Below are 18,230 nucleotides of genomic sequence, written 5' to 3' on the forward strand. Positions count from 1 at the left end.
TCGTTGTTCCCTCCCCTTTAGATCTACAGTTTGAAGATGGGTGTAACAAACATGTGGTCACGTGAAAGAGCCGACAGCCCCCATTCGCTGCAGAAACACCTGTTGATTAGATAAGAGCTCAAACTAGTTTCATCTCTGAGTAAATGAAACTCAGACAGTCGCTGGCACTGAGAGGGGAAATGGCGGAGCAAGGAGATCAGCTGGACCGAGAAAGATTCTGCTGTCCGATCTGTCTGGATCTACTGAAGGATCCGGTGACTACTTCCTGTGGGCACAGCTACTGCATGAACTGTATTAAAAGCCACTGGGATGGAGAGGATGAGAAGAAAATCCACAGCTGCCCTCAGTGTAGGCAGACCTTCATACCGAGGCCTGTCCTGAGGAAAAACACCATGTTAGCAGATTTAGTGGAGGAACTGAAGAAGACTGGACTCCAAGCTGCTCCTGCTGATCTCTGCTATGCTGGACCTGAAGATGTGGCCTGTGATTTCTGCACTGGGAGAAAACGGAAATCCCTCAAGTCCTGTCTGGTCTGTCTGGTTTCTTACTGTGAGAAACACCTCCAGCCTCATTATGATGTGGCTCCATTAAAGAAACACAAGCTGGTGGACCCCTCCAAGAAGCTCCAGGAGAACATCTGCTCTCGTCATGATGAGGTGATGAAGATGTTCTGTCGTACTGATCAGCAGTGTATCTGTTATCTCTGCTCTGTGGATGAACATAAAGGCCACGACACAGTCTCAGCTGCAGCAGAAAGGACTGAGAGGCAGAGAGAGCTCGAGGTGAGTCGACAAAACATCCAGCAGAGAATCCAGGACAGAGAGAAAGATGTGAAGGAGCTTCAACGGGAGGTGGAGGCTATCAATCGCTCTGCTGATAAAGCAGTGGAGGACAGTGAGAAGATCTTCACTCAGCTGATCCGTCTCATGGAGAAAAGAAGCTCTGATGTGAAGCAGCAGGTCAGATCCCAGCAGGAAACTGAAGTGAGTCGAGTCAAAGAGCTTCAGGAGAAGCTGGAGCAGGAGATCACTGAGCTGAAGAGGAAAGACGCTGAGATGAAGAATCTGTCACACACAGAGGACCACACCCAGTTTCTACACAACTACCCCTCACTGTCAGCACTCAGTGAATCTACATCCAGCATCAATATCCGTCCTCTGAGGTACTTTGAGGATGTGACAGCGGCTGTGTCAGAGCTCAGAGATAAACTACAGGACGTTCTGAGGGACAAATGGACAAACGTCTCACTGACAGTGACTGAAGTGGATGTTTTACTGCCTCAACCAGAGCCCAAGACCAGAGCTGGATTCTTACAATATTCACGTGAACTCACACTGGATCCAAACACAGCACACACACTGCTGTTATTATCTGAGGGGAACAGAAAAGTAACATTAATGAGTCAACAACAGTCTTATTCTAGTCACCCAGACAGATTCACTGTATATAGGCAGGTCCTGAGTAGAGAGAGTCTGACTGGACGTTGTTACTGGGAGGTGGAGTGGGGAGGGAGAGGAGTTTATGTAGCAGTCGCATACAAGAATATCAGCAGAGCAGGGAGGACAGATGAATGTATATTTGGATTCAATGACAAATCTTGGATGTTACAATGTTTGACAAACAGTTATAACTTTTATTACAACAGAGTCCAAACTCCTGTCTCAGGTCCTCAGTCCTCCAGAGTTGGAGTGTATCTGGATCACAGTGCAGGTATTCTGTCCTTCTACAGCGTCTCTGAAACCATGACTCTCCTCCACAGAGTCCAGACCACATTCACTCAGCCTCTCTATGTTGGACTTTCTGTTTATTCTGGATCCACAGCTGAGTTGTGTAAACTGAAATAGACAGAAGTGATTTCAGGGACAGTGGGTTAAATTCTGTGTCTCATTTCTTCAAATGGTTTTGTTTCCATCGTTGTTGCTGAGAGCTGATTGTTGTGGCATTTCTTCACTGCACAGAGATCACCTGTCAATCAAACATTGTGGGCGGTACTTTGACATCTTCTCATTAGTTGTTCTGTAAATGTTTGAGTGTCTTTAGGTGGCGCTCCTTCCTGTGTCTGTTTAGCCATGGAGGCTATCACTGCTCATGATGACTGTTGTTTACCTGAACTGATATTTCTCTGCATGAAAATGTGAACTTGTGTTTGTTGAATATTTGTAATGATGTATTTGTATGTTGTTTCTCTTCCACTGTATGGGTCTAAGAGAGAAAGCAGCAGACCTTCCTTTATCGGAGATATTCTGTTCTCACCGCTTTGGAAAGAAATCTTTAATCACATTTATTTGTGGTCAGTGAGTATTTTGGGACTGAGCCACTTTAAAGGGCAAGTCAAAGCCTGATGTCAAGTATATTAATTAAAACTAAAAAGACAGGATCCTACTGCTGACCGCTGTATTGCTAATTTTTTTCCTGTTTTCTATTTTTCTTTCTTTTGATGACTGTTATCTGTGTCACTGCCGAACAACCACAACATGACAGTCAACGCATGAATCGAAACCTGCCCAAGGTTTGGAAATGTTTGTTATTAAGGGCAAAAACATTCAAATTAGTGCACTATTGTAATAATATATAATTTCTGTAATTAAAGCATAGCCATTAAAGTTAAATTGTGTTTTTGAAAGAAACAAAGAAAGTCTTTGCAGTAAACAAACAAACACTGAAAGTGAAAGAGTGGGTAGAGGCAGTTCCATTGCAGTATATGGAGGGCCCTTCTTTGATAGGTAGATATCGCTAATGGAAAAAAGTCCCCTCTTGGCAATTTCTATTAAAAAAAAAATACATTTGAAGTATCATTCTGGTAAAAGACCTTAAAAGAAAAATGTCTATGCTATTTTGTTTTTTTTAAATAACCATAAATATCAGTCCCCCGTTGGATAGGGTGGTCCGACAGTCCCCTGTTAGCAGTGTAGGAATGTATACGTGTGTGTGTGTATGTGTGGCTCCACCTGCTGTTTCCTGTTTTAATTACAGAGGACAATCACAATACACTTCTTAATACTGACTCTACCTTCACTCTAATCAGCCTCTTACTACAAAAACAGCTCTTCTAGAAACCTGCCAAATAATCTTAAATATATAATCAATATAATAATCAAAATCTGCCAGTGGGGTAAGAATTCAGAAAACTAGCATAAAAACCTAGCCACTGAAATACAATAATGGCCCTTTCACTAACAATGACCACACCATCGAATGTATGAAATAAGAAAAGTTTATTGCACATAATGAACAAATGTGAACCAATGTGGTATACTGAGGGATGAGGGATGAAGGTAGGTTCGAGGGATTAAGGTAGGTTTGAGGGATGGAGGTAGGTTCGAGGGATGAGGGATGGATGAGGTCGGAGGAATGAAGGTCGGAGGAATGAAGGTCAGTTGGCGGATCGATGAATGGATGGAGGGGTTCGGCGCGATGTATGAGGGAACTGAGTGGGTTGCGAGACACTGAGTGGGGGAACTGTCTCTTCGTATCTCTTGTAGAGAGCCCCAGTGGTTCCTGTATTTGGATAAGAGAGGGTTTGGGTGGGAGGGATGTGGGAAATGAGTCAAGGAGGGAGTCAATGGATAAGGTGTGCTGGAAGTAAGTTTTGAGTGGAAATGAAATGATTGCAGGGCGTGGTCTTTGTTCCCGAACCTAGTTATAAAACATCATTTCACTAACAACGACCACGCCATCAAATGTATGAAATAAGAAAATGGCGAAAAAAGCAGGGCTACGTTGGTTTTGATGTAAGGTTCGGGTCAAAGAAGCTGTGAGGGTGTGTGTTGTGGTTGGATGGGACGGGGCACCACTCCTCGTTGGTTCTGATTCAGGGAAGAGCGAGCTGCGAGAACGTGGCAGTAGAGTTCTGGATATGGTGAGCACCCGTACGTTCCCTGATTGAATTGTTGCAGGCAACCAGCGCCTTGGGATGTGAACGGAATATGGTATGTGTAGATTCCCTTGCTGCTGAGCCCAGGGGCTGGGTCGAGTATCAGAGGCGTGTAACCGTCCGGCTCTGATCTGCGATCGGGCAACGATGAACGAATAATGTCACGGAAAGAGGGTAACAGGAAGATGAATTGTACAGCAATGCGTTGTTTAGAGTGGGTAGATAGTGGCTGTTTGCATTCAATTGGACTGAATGCAGTTTAACGGTTCTCTGTGGATATGAGGGTTGGTTGTGGACGGATGTTTTGAATGGCGAGGTCAACGCGTTTATGTCTGTAAACTACTGTTACAATGATGCTTCTGAAATAAAAATGTTTAACTTTTGCGAGGCTTCTTTGCTTGTCTGGACTAAGAGGCGAACCGGTATTTTAAATTAACCTAGAAAGATATTGCATACATGTTTTAAGAATTTGGCATGAAAGATTATTTATCGTTAAATAAGTATCAGCAGGGAAGAAGAGGAGACCCTGGAACTAAGGGATGACCAGGTCCGGATGGGCCAAAACGAAAGATGGTAAGTTTCAGACGGATGTATTGAATGACGAGGTCGATGCTTATGAGTCTGGAAACTATTGTTATGATGATGACTGAAATATAACTATTAGCCGTTGCAAGGCTTCCTGCTTGCCTGGACGAAGAAGTGAATCGTTTTTTTGAACGGACGTAAAAAGAAATATTTTGCGTATACTATTTTAAGAATTTGCCATGAAAGATTATTTATCATTAAATATTAACGGGGAAGGCGAGGAGACCCTGGAACGAAGGGACGACCAGGTCCCGATGGGCCGAAACGAGAGATGGTAAGTTCGGACGGATGTATTGAATGGCGATGTCAATGCGTACGAGTCTAAACTAATGTCACGCTGATGACTCTGAAATAAAACTACTAACTGTTGCAGCAACAAGAGGCGAACCAGTATTTGAACGAACATAAGAAGATATATTACGTATAGGTTTTAAGAGTTAGTCATGAAAGATTCATTTATAGGTAAAAAGTTCAGCGTGCGGAATTAAATTGCGATGTCCACGTAATGAGAGACGGAAATCTGTCGTCTGAGAGTGGTGACACAGGGATGATAGGAATGGGATGGGTGGGAAAGCCCACGATTGAGCTACCTGTGGGGAAAAAGGAGGTGTGTTAAGGAAGAGAAACACGGTATGAAGAAACAGGAGTAGAATAAGGGTTTTGTGGCTGGGAGCGTTCCCAGAAATACATGGATTGTATTTGTGGGCACGCTCTGTGTGCCTGAGAAGGTTGGTATTGGAATGGGAGGAGCAAAGGCAGCCGAAGAAGACGGAACAGGGAAGTTAGAAATGAGAGAAGGGATAATATTCTGGGATGTAGGGATGCCTGTGCTCAGGTTGTTTGTGAAGGCAAATGGCAGGTACTGGGTTTGATACTACCTGGCCGTCTGAGAGGGCTGATGAGGAAGGCTGGGCCGTGGGATGCGCCATGGCGTCATCGACGTTGCCAAGGACGCGACGCCATGAACCCGGAAGCGGCAGTGAAGCTTGGAGAGGAAGTGTGGTGTTTTCATGGAAGTGCGTGGAAAGTTTCGTTTTGTTATCGATGCGTTGGAAGGGTGTGTTTTTTAAAGAAACTTTAGACAGACAAACAAAACACATTAAAAGTTTAGAAGGTGTGTCATGTTTTATTAGGCTTCTTTTCTACATTTTAAATTTGTTATTGTTATTGTTATTTATTATAATTTGTGATAAATTACACAATCTTCACAAACTGTATTTGACCCATGTTTGGTAAAAATGGACAATAAAGGCGTATTTGGGTACAATATTTTGGAACTTATTTTAGTTTTGCATTAAAGTATATGCCCTGTTTGGAATTCATTATTAATTATTTTTAACTTACAAGAAATAATTAAAGCTGCATCCACCACATGTACTTAATATTTCACACTGGATTAATACTTATACCTTAAATGAATTATTATGGAGTTTGCAGTTGCCAAAATTCATGGTGCCAACTGTAAAACCAGCTCCTTCTGGGTAGAGAAATTAATTCATGTTGAATTATTACAAATGAACTGTAAATAAAGATATATATATAACTTACACTGACAAACAGTTACACTGTCATCTGTCCATGTGTTTTGGTTGCTTTATATGAATTAATTCAGCCTCATCTGGTCTCACACAGAATCTGTGACTGTGTGTGTTACTTGTGTTTTCACCTGCTAGACGTAGGATTTGACGGTAGACGCTTTGAGTGTGTGAGACAGCTGTATAAGTATTTCTCACAGGTCAGAGTTACATATTTTAAACATTTTTCTAGGGTCTAATGTAATAACACTTAATGTGTATTTCCCTTGATCATATCTGCAACTCTTTCATACACTTAAGCTGTTTAATCTTTTATTTTGAAGCACATGCTCCCCCCATAAATGTTAGTCTTAAATAAAATATTTATTGAATTATCTTTAATCAGTATTACAATTACCATTTAGAAAATGTAATTTCTTAACTTTTAACCACCTCTGTAATGATTTATCTGATTAAATAATTAAATTGATTAAAAATCACCACAACTTAAAGGTCCAGTGTGAAACATTTAGGAGGATCTACTGTCAGAAATGGAATATAATAATTATAGCTATGTTTTAATTAGTGTTTAATCACCTGAAAATAAGAATTGTTGTGATTTTGTTACCTTAGAATGAGCTGTTTTTATCTACAGACACTGGGGGTCGCCTTCCGTGGAGGCTGCAATGTTGGACCGCCATGTTTCTACAGTAGCGGCAGTAGTGGTTCTAGATGGTGGCGTTACCGTTGTTCAAGTGTTTCACAACCACCATAGTTTCTTCTTTATGTTGGAGTGGGAGGGTGAGGTGAGGGAGCTTCAATCTGTGACTACACAGCTAGATGCCACTAAATGCTACACACTGGACCTTTAATACCTCATATTAACTGCAAAGACGAGAACAGACTTCCACCAAAATGACATCTAATTATGTCTGATGATGAATTCTATCAAAGGCTGTTCAGTCATTGTTGTTCAGGAGGTGCACACCTCCAAAATGGTTTCTAGACTCTGTATCATTTCTCTTCTTTCTCCTTGGTAAAGAGTTTACTGACGCTTTCTGTAACCACATCGACGGACGCTGTATGTGTCCCCCTGGTTTCCATGGTAACATAGCGACACCTGTTAGAAATATTTATTCATTTCATTTAATTTCATCATCAGGACTTTTAATTTGAAAGGATTGTGCTTTAAAGAGATCTTTCTCCGTCAGTGTGTCCTCAGGTCTGTATGGTCTGTCCTGTGCTGAGAGGTGTCAGTGTGGCGACCAGTGTCCATGTGACCCGCTGACAGGAAGCTGTGCCTCTAACAGTGACGGCAGAATAAACAGAGGTAACGCACAAAAGCTCCTGACCTCTTTTACTACACCTCCACCTGATGGATGGACTTCCTGCTACGTTTTCAGAGGGTTTTATTTAGAGTGCTGTTCTTCTTTTCTCCACAGCAGGTCAGTGTTTGACTGCATTACGGAGACAACAGGAGGAGGCGTACAGAGACCAACCTTATCTAACTGAGTAAGTGTCAATGGTCACATCGAGTTAAACCTCTATTAGTGACCTGTAGAATCTGCAATCCATCCATCAATCAATAAATCCTTGCAAATATATCATGGGGAAAGTGTCTTATTGACCGCCTCTCCAGAGACACTGTGGGGACAGTTTTTCTGTGATTATAACATCTTTTACATTCTGGCAACATATAAAGATGGACAATGCTTCTCCACCTCCGGCCTCTCTATGAAAATGAATTCAAAGTATCCAGCTGCTGCACCGTGGTATCGGGGTCCCGCATGACTAAATTGAGGGCTCGGTTGTCAATCATGATGTGAAAGCCCCCTTTTTAAAGCTGGATAATTAAAACCAAACTTATCAGAAAACACCTGAACATACATCTGCTTAAATTATCACACAAGGGCCTCAAACCCTTCCTACGTAGGAACAAGACAACCAGACTGTAAGAGACACAGCAGCCAACAGCAACTTTGTTCACATGGGATATAAAGAGCGGCCGTGTAACTCTCAAAGCCTCCTGAAGCAGCAGATCCACACTGACACTGCTCTGCACAGATATTATACTAAATACTACATCAGTGCTATTCACAGTATTATAGAAAACCACCAAGAACGCCTGAGATGGAGAGCTGCTGCTGAACACACGTAGAATATCCAGTTCTGTTTCTGTACGCTGTCTTTGTGTGTCCTCTCCTGTCTTTGCAGAGCTACCTGGACAAACTGCAGGAGGACATCAATAAGACTCTTGAGAAGGTGAACAGCAGAGAGAATCTATTTCGCATGTGGTGAAACGAAAGTTTGGAAATGTAAATCTGTAAAAGACAGGGAAAAAAACCTGTGTTTTCCACCAGGCAGAGGTCAGTGAACACAATGAAGAACCAAGTTCACAGCGCTGGTCCTCTTCCTGGAAATGATTAACAGCTTGATAACCCCTCCCTCTACCTCCTGCTCTCAAACACAGCGAGCTCCTCTCTGCACACATATTTCCTTGTTCCCTCCCCTTTAGATCTACAGTTTGAAGATGGGTGTAACCAACATGTGGTGACGTGAAAGAGCCGACAGCCCCCATTCGCTGCAGAAACACCTGTTGATTACATCAGAGCTCAAACTAGTTTCAGCTCTGAGGAAGTGAAACTCAGACAGTCGCTGTCACTGAGAGGGGAAATGGCGCAGCAAGGAGTTCAGCTGGACCGAGAAAGATTCTGCTGTCCGATCTGTCTGGATCTACTGAAGGATCCGGTGGCTACTCCCTGTGGACACAGCTACTGCATGAACTGTATTAAAAGCTTCTGGGATGATGAGGATGAGAAGAAAATTCACAGCTGCCCTCAGTGTAGGCAGACCTTCATACCGAGGCCTGTCCTGATGAAAAACACCATGTTAGCAGATTTAGTGGAGGAACTGAAGAAGACTGGACTCCAAGCTGCTCCTGCTGATCACTGCTATGCTGGACCTGAAGATGTGGCCTGTGATTTCTGCACTGGGAGAAAACTGAAAGCCCTCAAGTCCTGTCTGTTCTGTCTGGTTTCTTACTGTGAGAAACACCTCCAGCCTCATTATGATGTGGTTCCATTAAAGAAACACAAGCTGGTGGACCCCTCCAAGAAGCTCCAGGAGAACATCTGCTCTCGTCATGATGAGGTGATGAAGATGTTCTGTCGTACTGATCAGCAGTGTATCTGTTATCTCTGCTCTGTGGATGAACATAAAGGCCACGACACAGTCTCAGCTGCAGCAGAAAGGACTGAGAGGCAGAGAGAGCTCGAGGTGAGTCGACAAAACATCCAGCAGAGAATCCAGGACAGAGAGAAAGATGTGAAGGAGCTTCAACAGCAGGTGGAGGCTATCAATAGCTCTGCTGATAAAGCAGTGGAGGACAGTGAGAAGATCTTCACTCAGCTGATCCGTCTCATGAAGAAAAGAAGCTCTGCTGTGAAGCAGCAGGTCAGATCCCAGCAGGAAACTGAAGTGAGTCGAGTCAAAGAGCTTCAGGAGAAGCTGGAGCAGGAGATCACTGAGCTGAAGAGGAAAGACGCTGAGATGAAGAAGCTGTCACACACAGAGGACCACACCCAGTTTCTACACAACTACCCCTCACTGTCAGCACTCAGTGAATCTACATCCAGCATCAATATCCGTCCTCTGAGGTACTTTGAGGATGTGACAGCGGCTGTGTCAGAGCTCAGAGATAAACTACAGGACGTTCTGAGGGACAAATGGACAAACGTCTCACTGACAGTGACTGAAGTGGATGTTTTACTGCCACAACCAGAGCCCAAGACCAGAGCTGGATTCTTACAATATTCACGTGAACTCACACTGGATCCAAACACAGCAAACACATATCTGTTGTTATCTGAGGGGAACAGAAAAGCAACAGCAACAAGTCAACATCAGTCTTATTCTACTCACACAGACAGATTCACTGGGTGGTATCAGGTCCTGAGTAGAGAGAGTCTGACTGGACGTTGTTACTGGGAGGTGGAGTGGAGAGGGAGAGGAGTTGGTGTAGCAGTCGCATACAAGAATATCAGCAAAGGGTCAGATGAAGGTAGATTTGGATTCAATGACAAATCTTGGATGTTATATTGTTACACAAACAGTTATGAGTATTATTACAACAGAGTCCTCACTCCTGTCTCAGGTCCTCGGTCCTCCAGAGTTGGAGTGTACCTGGATCACAGTGCAGGTATTCTGTCCTTCTACAGCGTCTCTGAAACCATGACTCTCCTCCACAGAGTCCAGACCACTTTCACTCAGCCTCTCTATGCTGGATTTTGGCCTTTCTATTATGGATCCACAGCTGAGTTGTGTAAACTGAAATAGACAGAAGTGATTTCAGGGGCAGTGGGTTAAATTCTGTGTTTTATTTCTTCAAATGGTTTTGTTTCCATCGTTGTTGCTGAGAGCTGATTGTTGTGGCATTTCTTCACTGCACAGAGATCACCTGTCAATCAAACATTGTGGGCGGTACTTTGACATCTTCTCATTAGTTGTTCTGTAAATGTTTGAGTGTCTTTAGGTGGCGCTCCTTCCTGTGTCTGTTTAGCCATGGAGGCTATCACTGCTCATGATGACTGTTGTTTACCTGAACTGATATTTCTCTGCATGAAAATGTAAACTTGTGTTTGTTGAATATTTGTAATGATGTATTTGTATGTTGTTGTTTCTCTTCCACTGTATGGGTCTAAGAGAGAAAGCAGCAGACCTTCCTTTATCGGAGATATTCTGTTGTCACCGCTTTGGAAAGAAATCTTTAATCACATTTATTTGTTTGTTGTTGTTTTTGCTGTCCAAATCCACGTACAAATGAGGAACTATGAGGGATTATAAAAGTGTATTCAGCATGATGATAATCAATAAGCAGATGATTGATTATTTCCTTGTACATAGCTGAGATTCTGCTCCAACAAACTGATTGTGTGGATGAAGTGAATCTGTACATGAACTCATTGAACAAGAGTCATTGAACAGACTTTACTGATAGGATGTGTGAACAAACTGAAGCTTTACATCATGAATAAACAAACATGAACAAAGTATTTTCTTCTTGTCTTCATTCCAGGGTCTCATACAAAGCTGATGGAGAAACTGTGAAACTAATATGAGAGTATAACTGAGGCAGTTTTCCTCCTGAAACACCACAAAGTTCAGAGTTCATGTTCAGAGCAGAAGAGAAACTCCCTGCAGTAAACCTTTTTTATTTTACTGAGCTATATTCTTTTGCCTAAAATGATCTAAAGTTGAGCTTGAATGAAAGGAAACTGACAGTGAAGAAGAAAAACAAAGCTGTTTCTTCTAATCTTTCTCGTGAGAAGTGGTTCTCAAATGTATTCGTCAATAATAATAGGGGAACCAGAACCAATAAAAAAGTTTAATCCAAGTTGAATTTGCTGTGAAATATAGGTCAGCAAACAAATTATTTTTTATTTTCCCAACAGAAATCCTATTTATTACGCTTTGTTCCACTCTGTAGTTTTTCCCCTGGTCATCTACGCCCCACCTGCAGTGGGTCTATGGGCCCGACCCTAAGTTTGAGAACCACTCGTCTCATGAAAGTTTAAACTATGAGAGCTTACAAATGTTTAATTGTGTTCCAGCTGGTAATGATGCAGCTCAGCTGACTTACAAACAACATAGAGACAAGATGGAAAGAGGGACAAATCCATACAGATTGAACATGTTTTATGAAATAGGAATATTATATATATTATAGTGTACCATTAGTGCAGCAACAGCAGAGCTGTTAAAGTACAATGACATGTTAAAAACACAGCGTCACACAAACACCAGCTTAAAACACTTTAAGTTATAATCCTTAAAACTGAAACCCCATTTTCACAAACTTTAATTCTTACTGGAAACATAAAATGGACAAAACAGACAATTAAATAAAACGAATTGAGGAACTCCTTTTCTCATTATTACTGCGCTATGTACAGATCATTGCTCCTTTTTTAAAGAAACTTCCTTCCACTTTCCTTATTGATGAATTGCTTTTTAAAGTTCTGTTACGTTTTCAGTTTTCAGAAAGGAACTCAGCAATATATAGACGGAGTTTCCCTGCAACACGAATACTGCCTGCATGGCTTCCTATCATAACAACCACAAACACACATAACACAGAGTAGATACAATAATGACTTTAACTCGTTATAATTTAACCAGAAACTTCATCACAAGCAATTGTGAGTCACATAACCCTGAATGCTATAGGGAAAACTTTTCTGCCCCTCAAAAAGAAAAGTTCTTAAATGTTAAACTCTAATTTGAACCTCTGCAGCAGAGTTTGCAGTGTAAATTAAAGTCTGTATTTCATAAATCCAAATCCAAACTATTAATGCACCTGACCACTGACATGTGATAATATCATAAGTCTAGTATCCAGTACTTTCTCTTCAACTTACTCCTCTCAATTCAAAACTAGTCACTATGTCAGAGTAACAAGATCCATTTATCTTCTTTTATTGCCTCATAGATGACAAAAACACCTCAAACAACATTATGTCCCATTGTCAATCAATTTCATCACAATTCAACCTTTATTTAACCAGAAACAAAGGCTTCAGTCATTGTTTTCTGTCCTGAATTTGCTCAGCCTCCTCCTCCATCCATTCTTTAGTTCACAGTATATTTTCATCGCTACAAACGTCTTAGAAAACAAAACTCTACATATAAACTGAACCAAACATTGAAAGACCAGCATACGGCAGCCATTAATATAACATAATTAACAATAATGCTTATATCCAACTGACTGAATTAGCACAGATATCCTGTAGGTCATATACACTGTACTGTACACCATTAAATCTAAACATACCATCCCATATTGTTTGCATCATGTCATTTTGTCTATTTATTTGATGACAACATAAATGCGGACATAAAACATCTGTTATTTTTAACTTTGTTTTACCACAAGGGGGGGGAGAAAAAAAACATGTCACATGTATCTAGTGGGGCGCCTTTTAAAAGAGAAGTGCTACATTATTTAAAAAAAGCCCAGACAGATCTGAAGGGATTTCCCATGATTAAAAAAAAGGTCAGACGAAGCGAGATATCGCCGCACAGAGGCGTAATGTTTTTAACTTCTTGTTTTTAAAAAAGGTCACTCAGCCTCGGTTCTCACAGCAGCTAAAAGTGTCCCAGCGTGGGATTTATCCCCACCCACACGTAATGAAAAACAACTGATCACTTATTTTAACTCAAAAACATTTCATCGAAATTCTTGTAAATTTTGTAAGGTAAAAAAACCCATTGTTGATCAAGTAGTTTTAGAAATTATAAGTGAGACTGACTTAATTTTGTAATTTTTATTTGTGCTGTGAAAACAAAATACCTCGTAAAAAAGTGCTTTCTGTACCTTACAAAACTAAGTTAGTGTCACTTAAAATTATTAGTTAAATTGAGTTACTGATACTTAAAATGTCATCAGAAAAATATACTAATAACAAAAATTACGTTCAAATTACAGACACATCCCAATTAAGTGAATTTGGAATTTGTATACAAATGCGTCTTAAATCAGATTTTCAGATGTCAGGTACCACGTGGTTATCTGAGGAAAATCTAACACGAGCTGAACAGTTGCTCAAGCAGATCATTGAGAACTTTAGAAAATAAAACCACATAATGAAATCTTCAAACTGAATTCTTGGCTTTGGAAACAGTCATTCAACCACATCACCTTAACTCCTTTTTACCCTTTCACCCGCATCTCATGGTCTTCAGGATTTAAAGTTAAAGTTCCCCTCCAGTCAAATATTACGACATATATAACTAATCTGCTTAGAACAATAATGTGCGTCTCTCTGGATAAAAGCAGAATATCCAATATAAAAAAGGCATCTACTCCTACCTCGTTAAAAATTCAAGAATCTATTAAAAGTGAATCTTATAATTTCTGACTGGAGGGGGACTTTAAACATACAGTGCTTGCTACTTGTGGTCACAGAGGGGGCAGTTACAACAACTCTATAAAAAGAGAAACTGTATGCATTGCACAAAGAAGGGAAAGAATAGGTTGACCTAGCAGTTCACTTTACACAGACTTCCACATGTAGACAGGAGGACCCCGGGAATGATCACCTGTCCTGTTGCACCCGGGATACCTCCGGCCACAGACTTTCCTGAACAGGAGTTGGTGTCCGGCTCCACGTCTCAGCTGTGCCTGACTGTCCGGGGAGAGGAAGACCCGCTTTTATTTTAGCTTCTGAAGAGAATTTCCTAGCACTTGCTCCTCATCCTCAGCTGGAGTTTTAAGTCGGGGAATCATTAGATTTTCATATCCTCCTCTTTCATACATTGGATTACAAAAGGGAGTCACCTGAGGATGAGTCTCTCTATCAAAGAAGCTTTTTTGGTGGATTTAGATTTCTCTTCCCAGTCGTCAGGTAGCCAGTCTTCTTCCAGCATTTCTGCAGCACAATCTTCGTCTTTAAACACAGATGTGCTTCATTTTGCCTGAGTTCGGACCCAATGTGTATATCAACATTAAGTCCTTCTTTTCAAGTGGCTTGAGCGGTGCATCCAATAAAGTTTCTTTTACTGTGGTCTTGTTTTTACCTTTGATGGTGTTCCTCAAACAAACCTATGACAGAGAAACAGGAAAAATACATTTAGATAAGGAGTGAAGAAGACTAGTGAGACATAAAAATATAAACATGTGAGTGCAGTCTGCTGTAGCTTTATGTTTAGTACAAGTAAACTGGGTTGTTGGAGAAACTTTCCCAAAGCATTACTGTGTGTGTAAGCATATTCCATTACTTACAAAGTACTTACATAGCTTATTATGAATACCACGAGTGCAAACATCAGCACTGCTGTGGCGACGATAACCATGTAAGTGTCTGTCATCACAATTTCCCTGCAAATTTCTGGACAATCTGAAAAAAGGAAAGCAGAAATTAATGTTACTCAAGTGGTGAACCTGCATGAATTACATCACATCACACCTGATCATCATCATCCTCTTCATCACCACGAAGTCAGTGGTCACAACTTATTTAGGTCATTCAGTTTTGAAAGGGTTTGTGTTGTTCTTGTGCAGGATAAAGCAGCGGTTTCCAACCTTTTTCCTTTAAGGTACCCCTTTTCTATCATTAAGTAAACTGACGACCCCCCCGATGAAGTGACATATTTTATGGATATTTCATATGATATTCAATGATTTACAGACCAGCTGTGCAATGAACCTCAGTTTGCGTAAATGGAGCAATTTTGAATTTTGAGCAGATTATTTCCTGTGATTATTGATCACAAATGAGTTTTCCTGACATTTTTAGGGAGCTTTTTATACAATTGATCTATCTGTGCTATCTATTTTTTATTAAAAAAAGAGTCACTTTGGAGTTTTCTAAGGCAGGACGAGGCGTTTACCTGGAAGGGGTTGTAAAAAAAAATTGTTTTTTGTTCTTTACAGTTTAGATCATAAATAATAATTTATTTTAATTATAAAATGCTGAAACGTAATAGGCCTACTGTGTATATTTTAGTTTCCATACACCCTTAAAATAAAGAAGGCCTTGCCATTCCAACTTGCGACCCCAGTGGACCACTGTCTTAAAGGACCAGTTAGGATTCAGTGGCTCTATTGTTCTATTGCAGCTTGCAACCATTTGGATACAACTCAGCCCCCAAATTTAGATAAAAACTCATTCTCAGGCAACAAAACCTGGTTCTTATTTTCAGGTGATTATACACTAATGATATATTATATTCCATTTATGCTATTGAACACCTGAAATAAAACTAAACATAGCACAACCAAATGTGCCAAAGTACAGCCTCCCAGTGCTGCAGACTCTTATTCTGCTACCAGAGATTGAATTCTCCCTCTTCTGAAGTGGTTTTTGGTGTGAATGTTTAAAAAGCTGTGTTGTTTGACGGATGATTCACCCTCTCGAACCCACGCTTTTCCCCTGGAGCCAAAGATCCAGGTGTGTTTACAGAGGATGCTCACAACACCAGAGTCGACTGAGTCTGGAAGTCCCCCGGTTCAAATTTAAAGTCTATGATGTGTTAGGTGGTCTTTCATCTCCTTCAGAGAACTGGGAAAGTTTGGAGAACTTGAGACAAAACCTGCTGAGCTCTGACTTTTACCTGTCAGGGTGAGTCGGACCCGGCCCTCGCGGTTCTGTTGTCCCACAGGCGCCGCCAGGTGACACTCGTACACGCCGCTCTCCCCGCACGTCACGTTGGGCAGGAAGATGGTGCTGGAATTGTTCACCAGCTGCACCGCTTGGTCCACGCTGGTGTACCATCGTGTCGGGCCGTTGGGGAGGTCTTTGGTCAAAAGGCCGCTGAGGCGAGATGGAGAAGGCGGGTCCCTGACCTGTGACATCATCAGTACGGCGTGAGATTGATCAGAAACACAAATCAACAACTACAACAAGTACCAAAACTACTCTGTACAAATACTCCATTACAAGAGTCAGACATAGAAAATGTTGCTTCTTATTTAGTTGGTTTACATTGGATTACTTTTAACTCTAAGTAAAGTTACTACTCAAGTATTTTAGGGAGCTTTTTATACAGTTTACCTGTCTGTGCTATCTCTACTTTATACTTCTACTGAAGTACATTTATTTGACACTTATAGTTACTTTTTACATGAAACAAAATACATAATATGCTTAATGACTCAATGAAATACTACTACCAGAAGTATTCATACAAAAATACAACATTAAAATCCTATTACATGTATTTATTAGTGATCAAGGCAGAATAATATAATATTCTATAAGAATATGACACATTCTGCATACTGAGTACTTTTACTTACTTACATACTTTAAGTACATTTTGCTGATAAAACTTTTGGACTTTTACTTGTAATGATATATTTTTAGACCATACTTCTACTTTTACTTATAATGCTACTCTAACTAACTACTAACTAACTTCCAGTACTAAAGTCTTTTATTATTCTTATTATATTCATACATTTGATAACATATGCTGTACTTTTTGAGAGAAACGAAAGTAAAAGCATGGATTTTAAACCAGCCAATGAGAACTGGACATGTAGCCCTTCAAGAAGAAGCATTAACAGAGGTCATAGCAGAATCATAACCTTCATAAAAACCTCATGTAATGAAAAGTGTTTACCTTGTACCACCTCACTGCCCTGTACTGGACCCCGGGCTGGGATACAGCCGTGCACTGCAGCCGACAGTCCGCTCCAGAGACGGACTTTATCTGCAGTAACTCCTCTGAGACAGCCATGCCCACTGCCAGACACACAACTGAGACCAGAATACATACAATTAGCTTTAATGTGTGACTCTGTAAAACCTTTAATACAAGAACTCTGCAGTGTGACAGTAAGAGAAAGCCCACAGACAGCAAACAACAACAACAACAACAACCACAACACACAGCAGCAGAAAAGTGCATCTGACGTTGAATAGGTTTAAAGTACTTACATAAAGACAAGAGTACAACAAGGTTCAGTAGACCTGCACACATGATTATGATGATTATGGTGTTCAGCTGCAGAGGGAGGATGGGAAACGAGTCCGGAGAGCAGGTATGTGAGTTGGTGACTCTGTTCCTTCTGTGCACTTATCTAGTGTCTACTAGACACACCTCTAGCCAATCAGAGTAGACGAAACTTCCCCTTTAATATCGTTCAATAATAAACGTGCATGTATTACACCAGATTGGAAATACGTTTCCTCTACGCAGACCATAAAGTTTCCCCGTACTGACACACACACACACACACACCGTAGTACTGGGGACGTTTGATGAGAAGAAAAGTTAGAAGAGAGAGAAAGAGAAAGAGAGACCCACAGTAAAGGACAAAGCACAGCCACAACGATGGTTCGCACCGCGCACTGTGTTAAAGCGCTTCTACTCTCTCTTCTCTTGTCGGGTGAGTAAGCCAAACTGCATTTAAAAAAGGGTCAATTTAATTCCCCCCTGCTTATAACTACATACCCATAATGCAAAGAGCGTATGTTAAGGTATTTTTTGAACAGTTGATGTGTGAGGGTAAAATCGGAAACAACTGCAGGTGAAAACGTTTTACCTGCTAAAGCCCCGGGCTGAAATGGCTTTATGAAATGGACCGATTATTGAGTGAAGTTCGGCAGTTGTTTGCAGGAGAGATTAGACTGATGTGTGAAAGAGAGAATAAACAATAGAGAGTCTGTCTAGAAAGACTGTTCGTGTTTTATTTACCATGTGCGTGTTTATTTTTGTTTGTATGTTTAGCTGTTTACCTTCCTGCAACAATA

General features: G+C 41.0%; 2 protein-coding genes across 2 annotated transcripts; one reads left to right on the forward strand and one right to left on the reverse strand.

Moving 5' to 3' along the window:
- Window positions 1–146: 146 nt before the first annotated feature.
- On the forward strand, window positions 147–11,022 carry LOC127367299 (uncharacterized). The gene is made up of 3 exons (XM_051407051.1): window positions 147–1,832; window positions 8,188–8,235; window positions 8,536–11,022. The coding sequence occupies exons 1-3, from the start codon at window positions 180–182 to the stop codon at window positions 10,306–10,308; spliced, it is 3,474 nt and encodes a 1,157-aa protein (XP_051263011.1). The 5' UTR covers window positions 147–179; the 3' UTR covers window positions 10,309–11,022.
- Window positions 11,023–12,431: 1,409 nt separating this feature from the next.
- On the reverse strand, window positions 12,432–17,572 carry cd83 (CD83 molecule). Its single transcript, XM_051405416.1, has 5 exons — window positions 17,415–17,572; window positions 17,098–17,234; window positions 16,087–16,318; window positions 14,767–14,870; window positions 12,432–14,575 (listed from the first exon to the last, which is right to left on the reverse strand). The coding sequence occupies exons 1-5, from the start codon at window positions 17,455–17,457 to the stop codon at window positions 14,423–14,425; spliced, it is 669 nt and encodes a 222-aa protein (XP_051261376.1). The 5' UTR covers window positions 17,458–17,572; the 3' UTR covers window positions 12,432–14,422.
- Window positions 17,573–18,230: the final 658 nt, after the last annotated feature.

This window comes from Dicentrarchus labrax, unplaced genomic scaffold (assembly GCF_905237075.1).
Source record: "Dicentrarchus labrax unplaced genomic scaffold, dlabrax2021, whole genome shotgun sequence".
Taxonomy (NCBI): Eukaryota; Metazoa; Chordata; class Actinopteri; family Moronidae; genus Dicentrarchus; species Dicentrarchus labrax.

Bases quoted from the DNA above. Each gene is read 5' to 3' on its own strand.
- LOC127367299 (XM_051407051.1), top strand. From the start codon at position 180: ATGGCGGAGCAAGGAGATCAGCTGGACCGAGAAAGATTCTGCTGTCCG. The intron at 1,833-8,187 runs AAACTGAAATAG...CTGTCTTTGCAG, and splicing joins GATCCACAGCTGAGTTGTGT to AGCTACCTGGACAAACTGCA. The intron at 8,236-8,535 runs GTGAACAGCAGA...GTGACGTGAAAG, and splicing joins TCAATAAGACTCTTGAGAAG to AGCCGACAGCCCCCATTCGC.
- cd83 (XM_051405416.1), bottom strand. From the start codon at position 17,457: ATGTGTGCAGGTCTACTGAACCTTGTTGTACTCTTGTCTTTAT. The intron at 17,235-17,414 runs GTAAGTACTTTA...TTCTGGTCTCAG, and splicing joins TGTTGTACTCTTGTCTTTAT to TTGTGTGTCTGGCAGTGGGC. The intron at 14,871-16,086 runs GTAAAAGTCAGA...TCCTTTTTTCAG, and splicing joins GGTCCGACTCACCCTGACAG to ATTGTCCAGAAATTTGCAGG.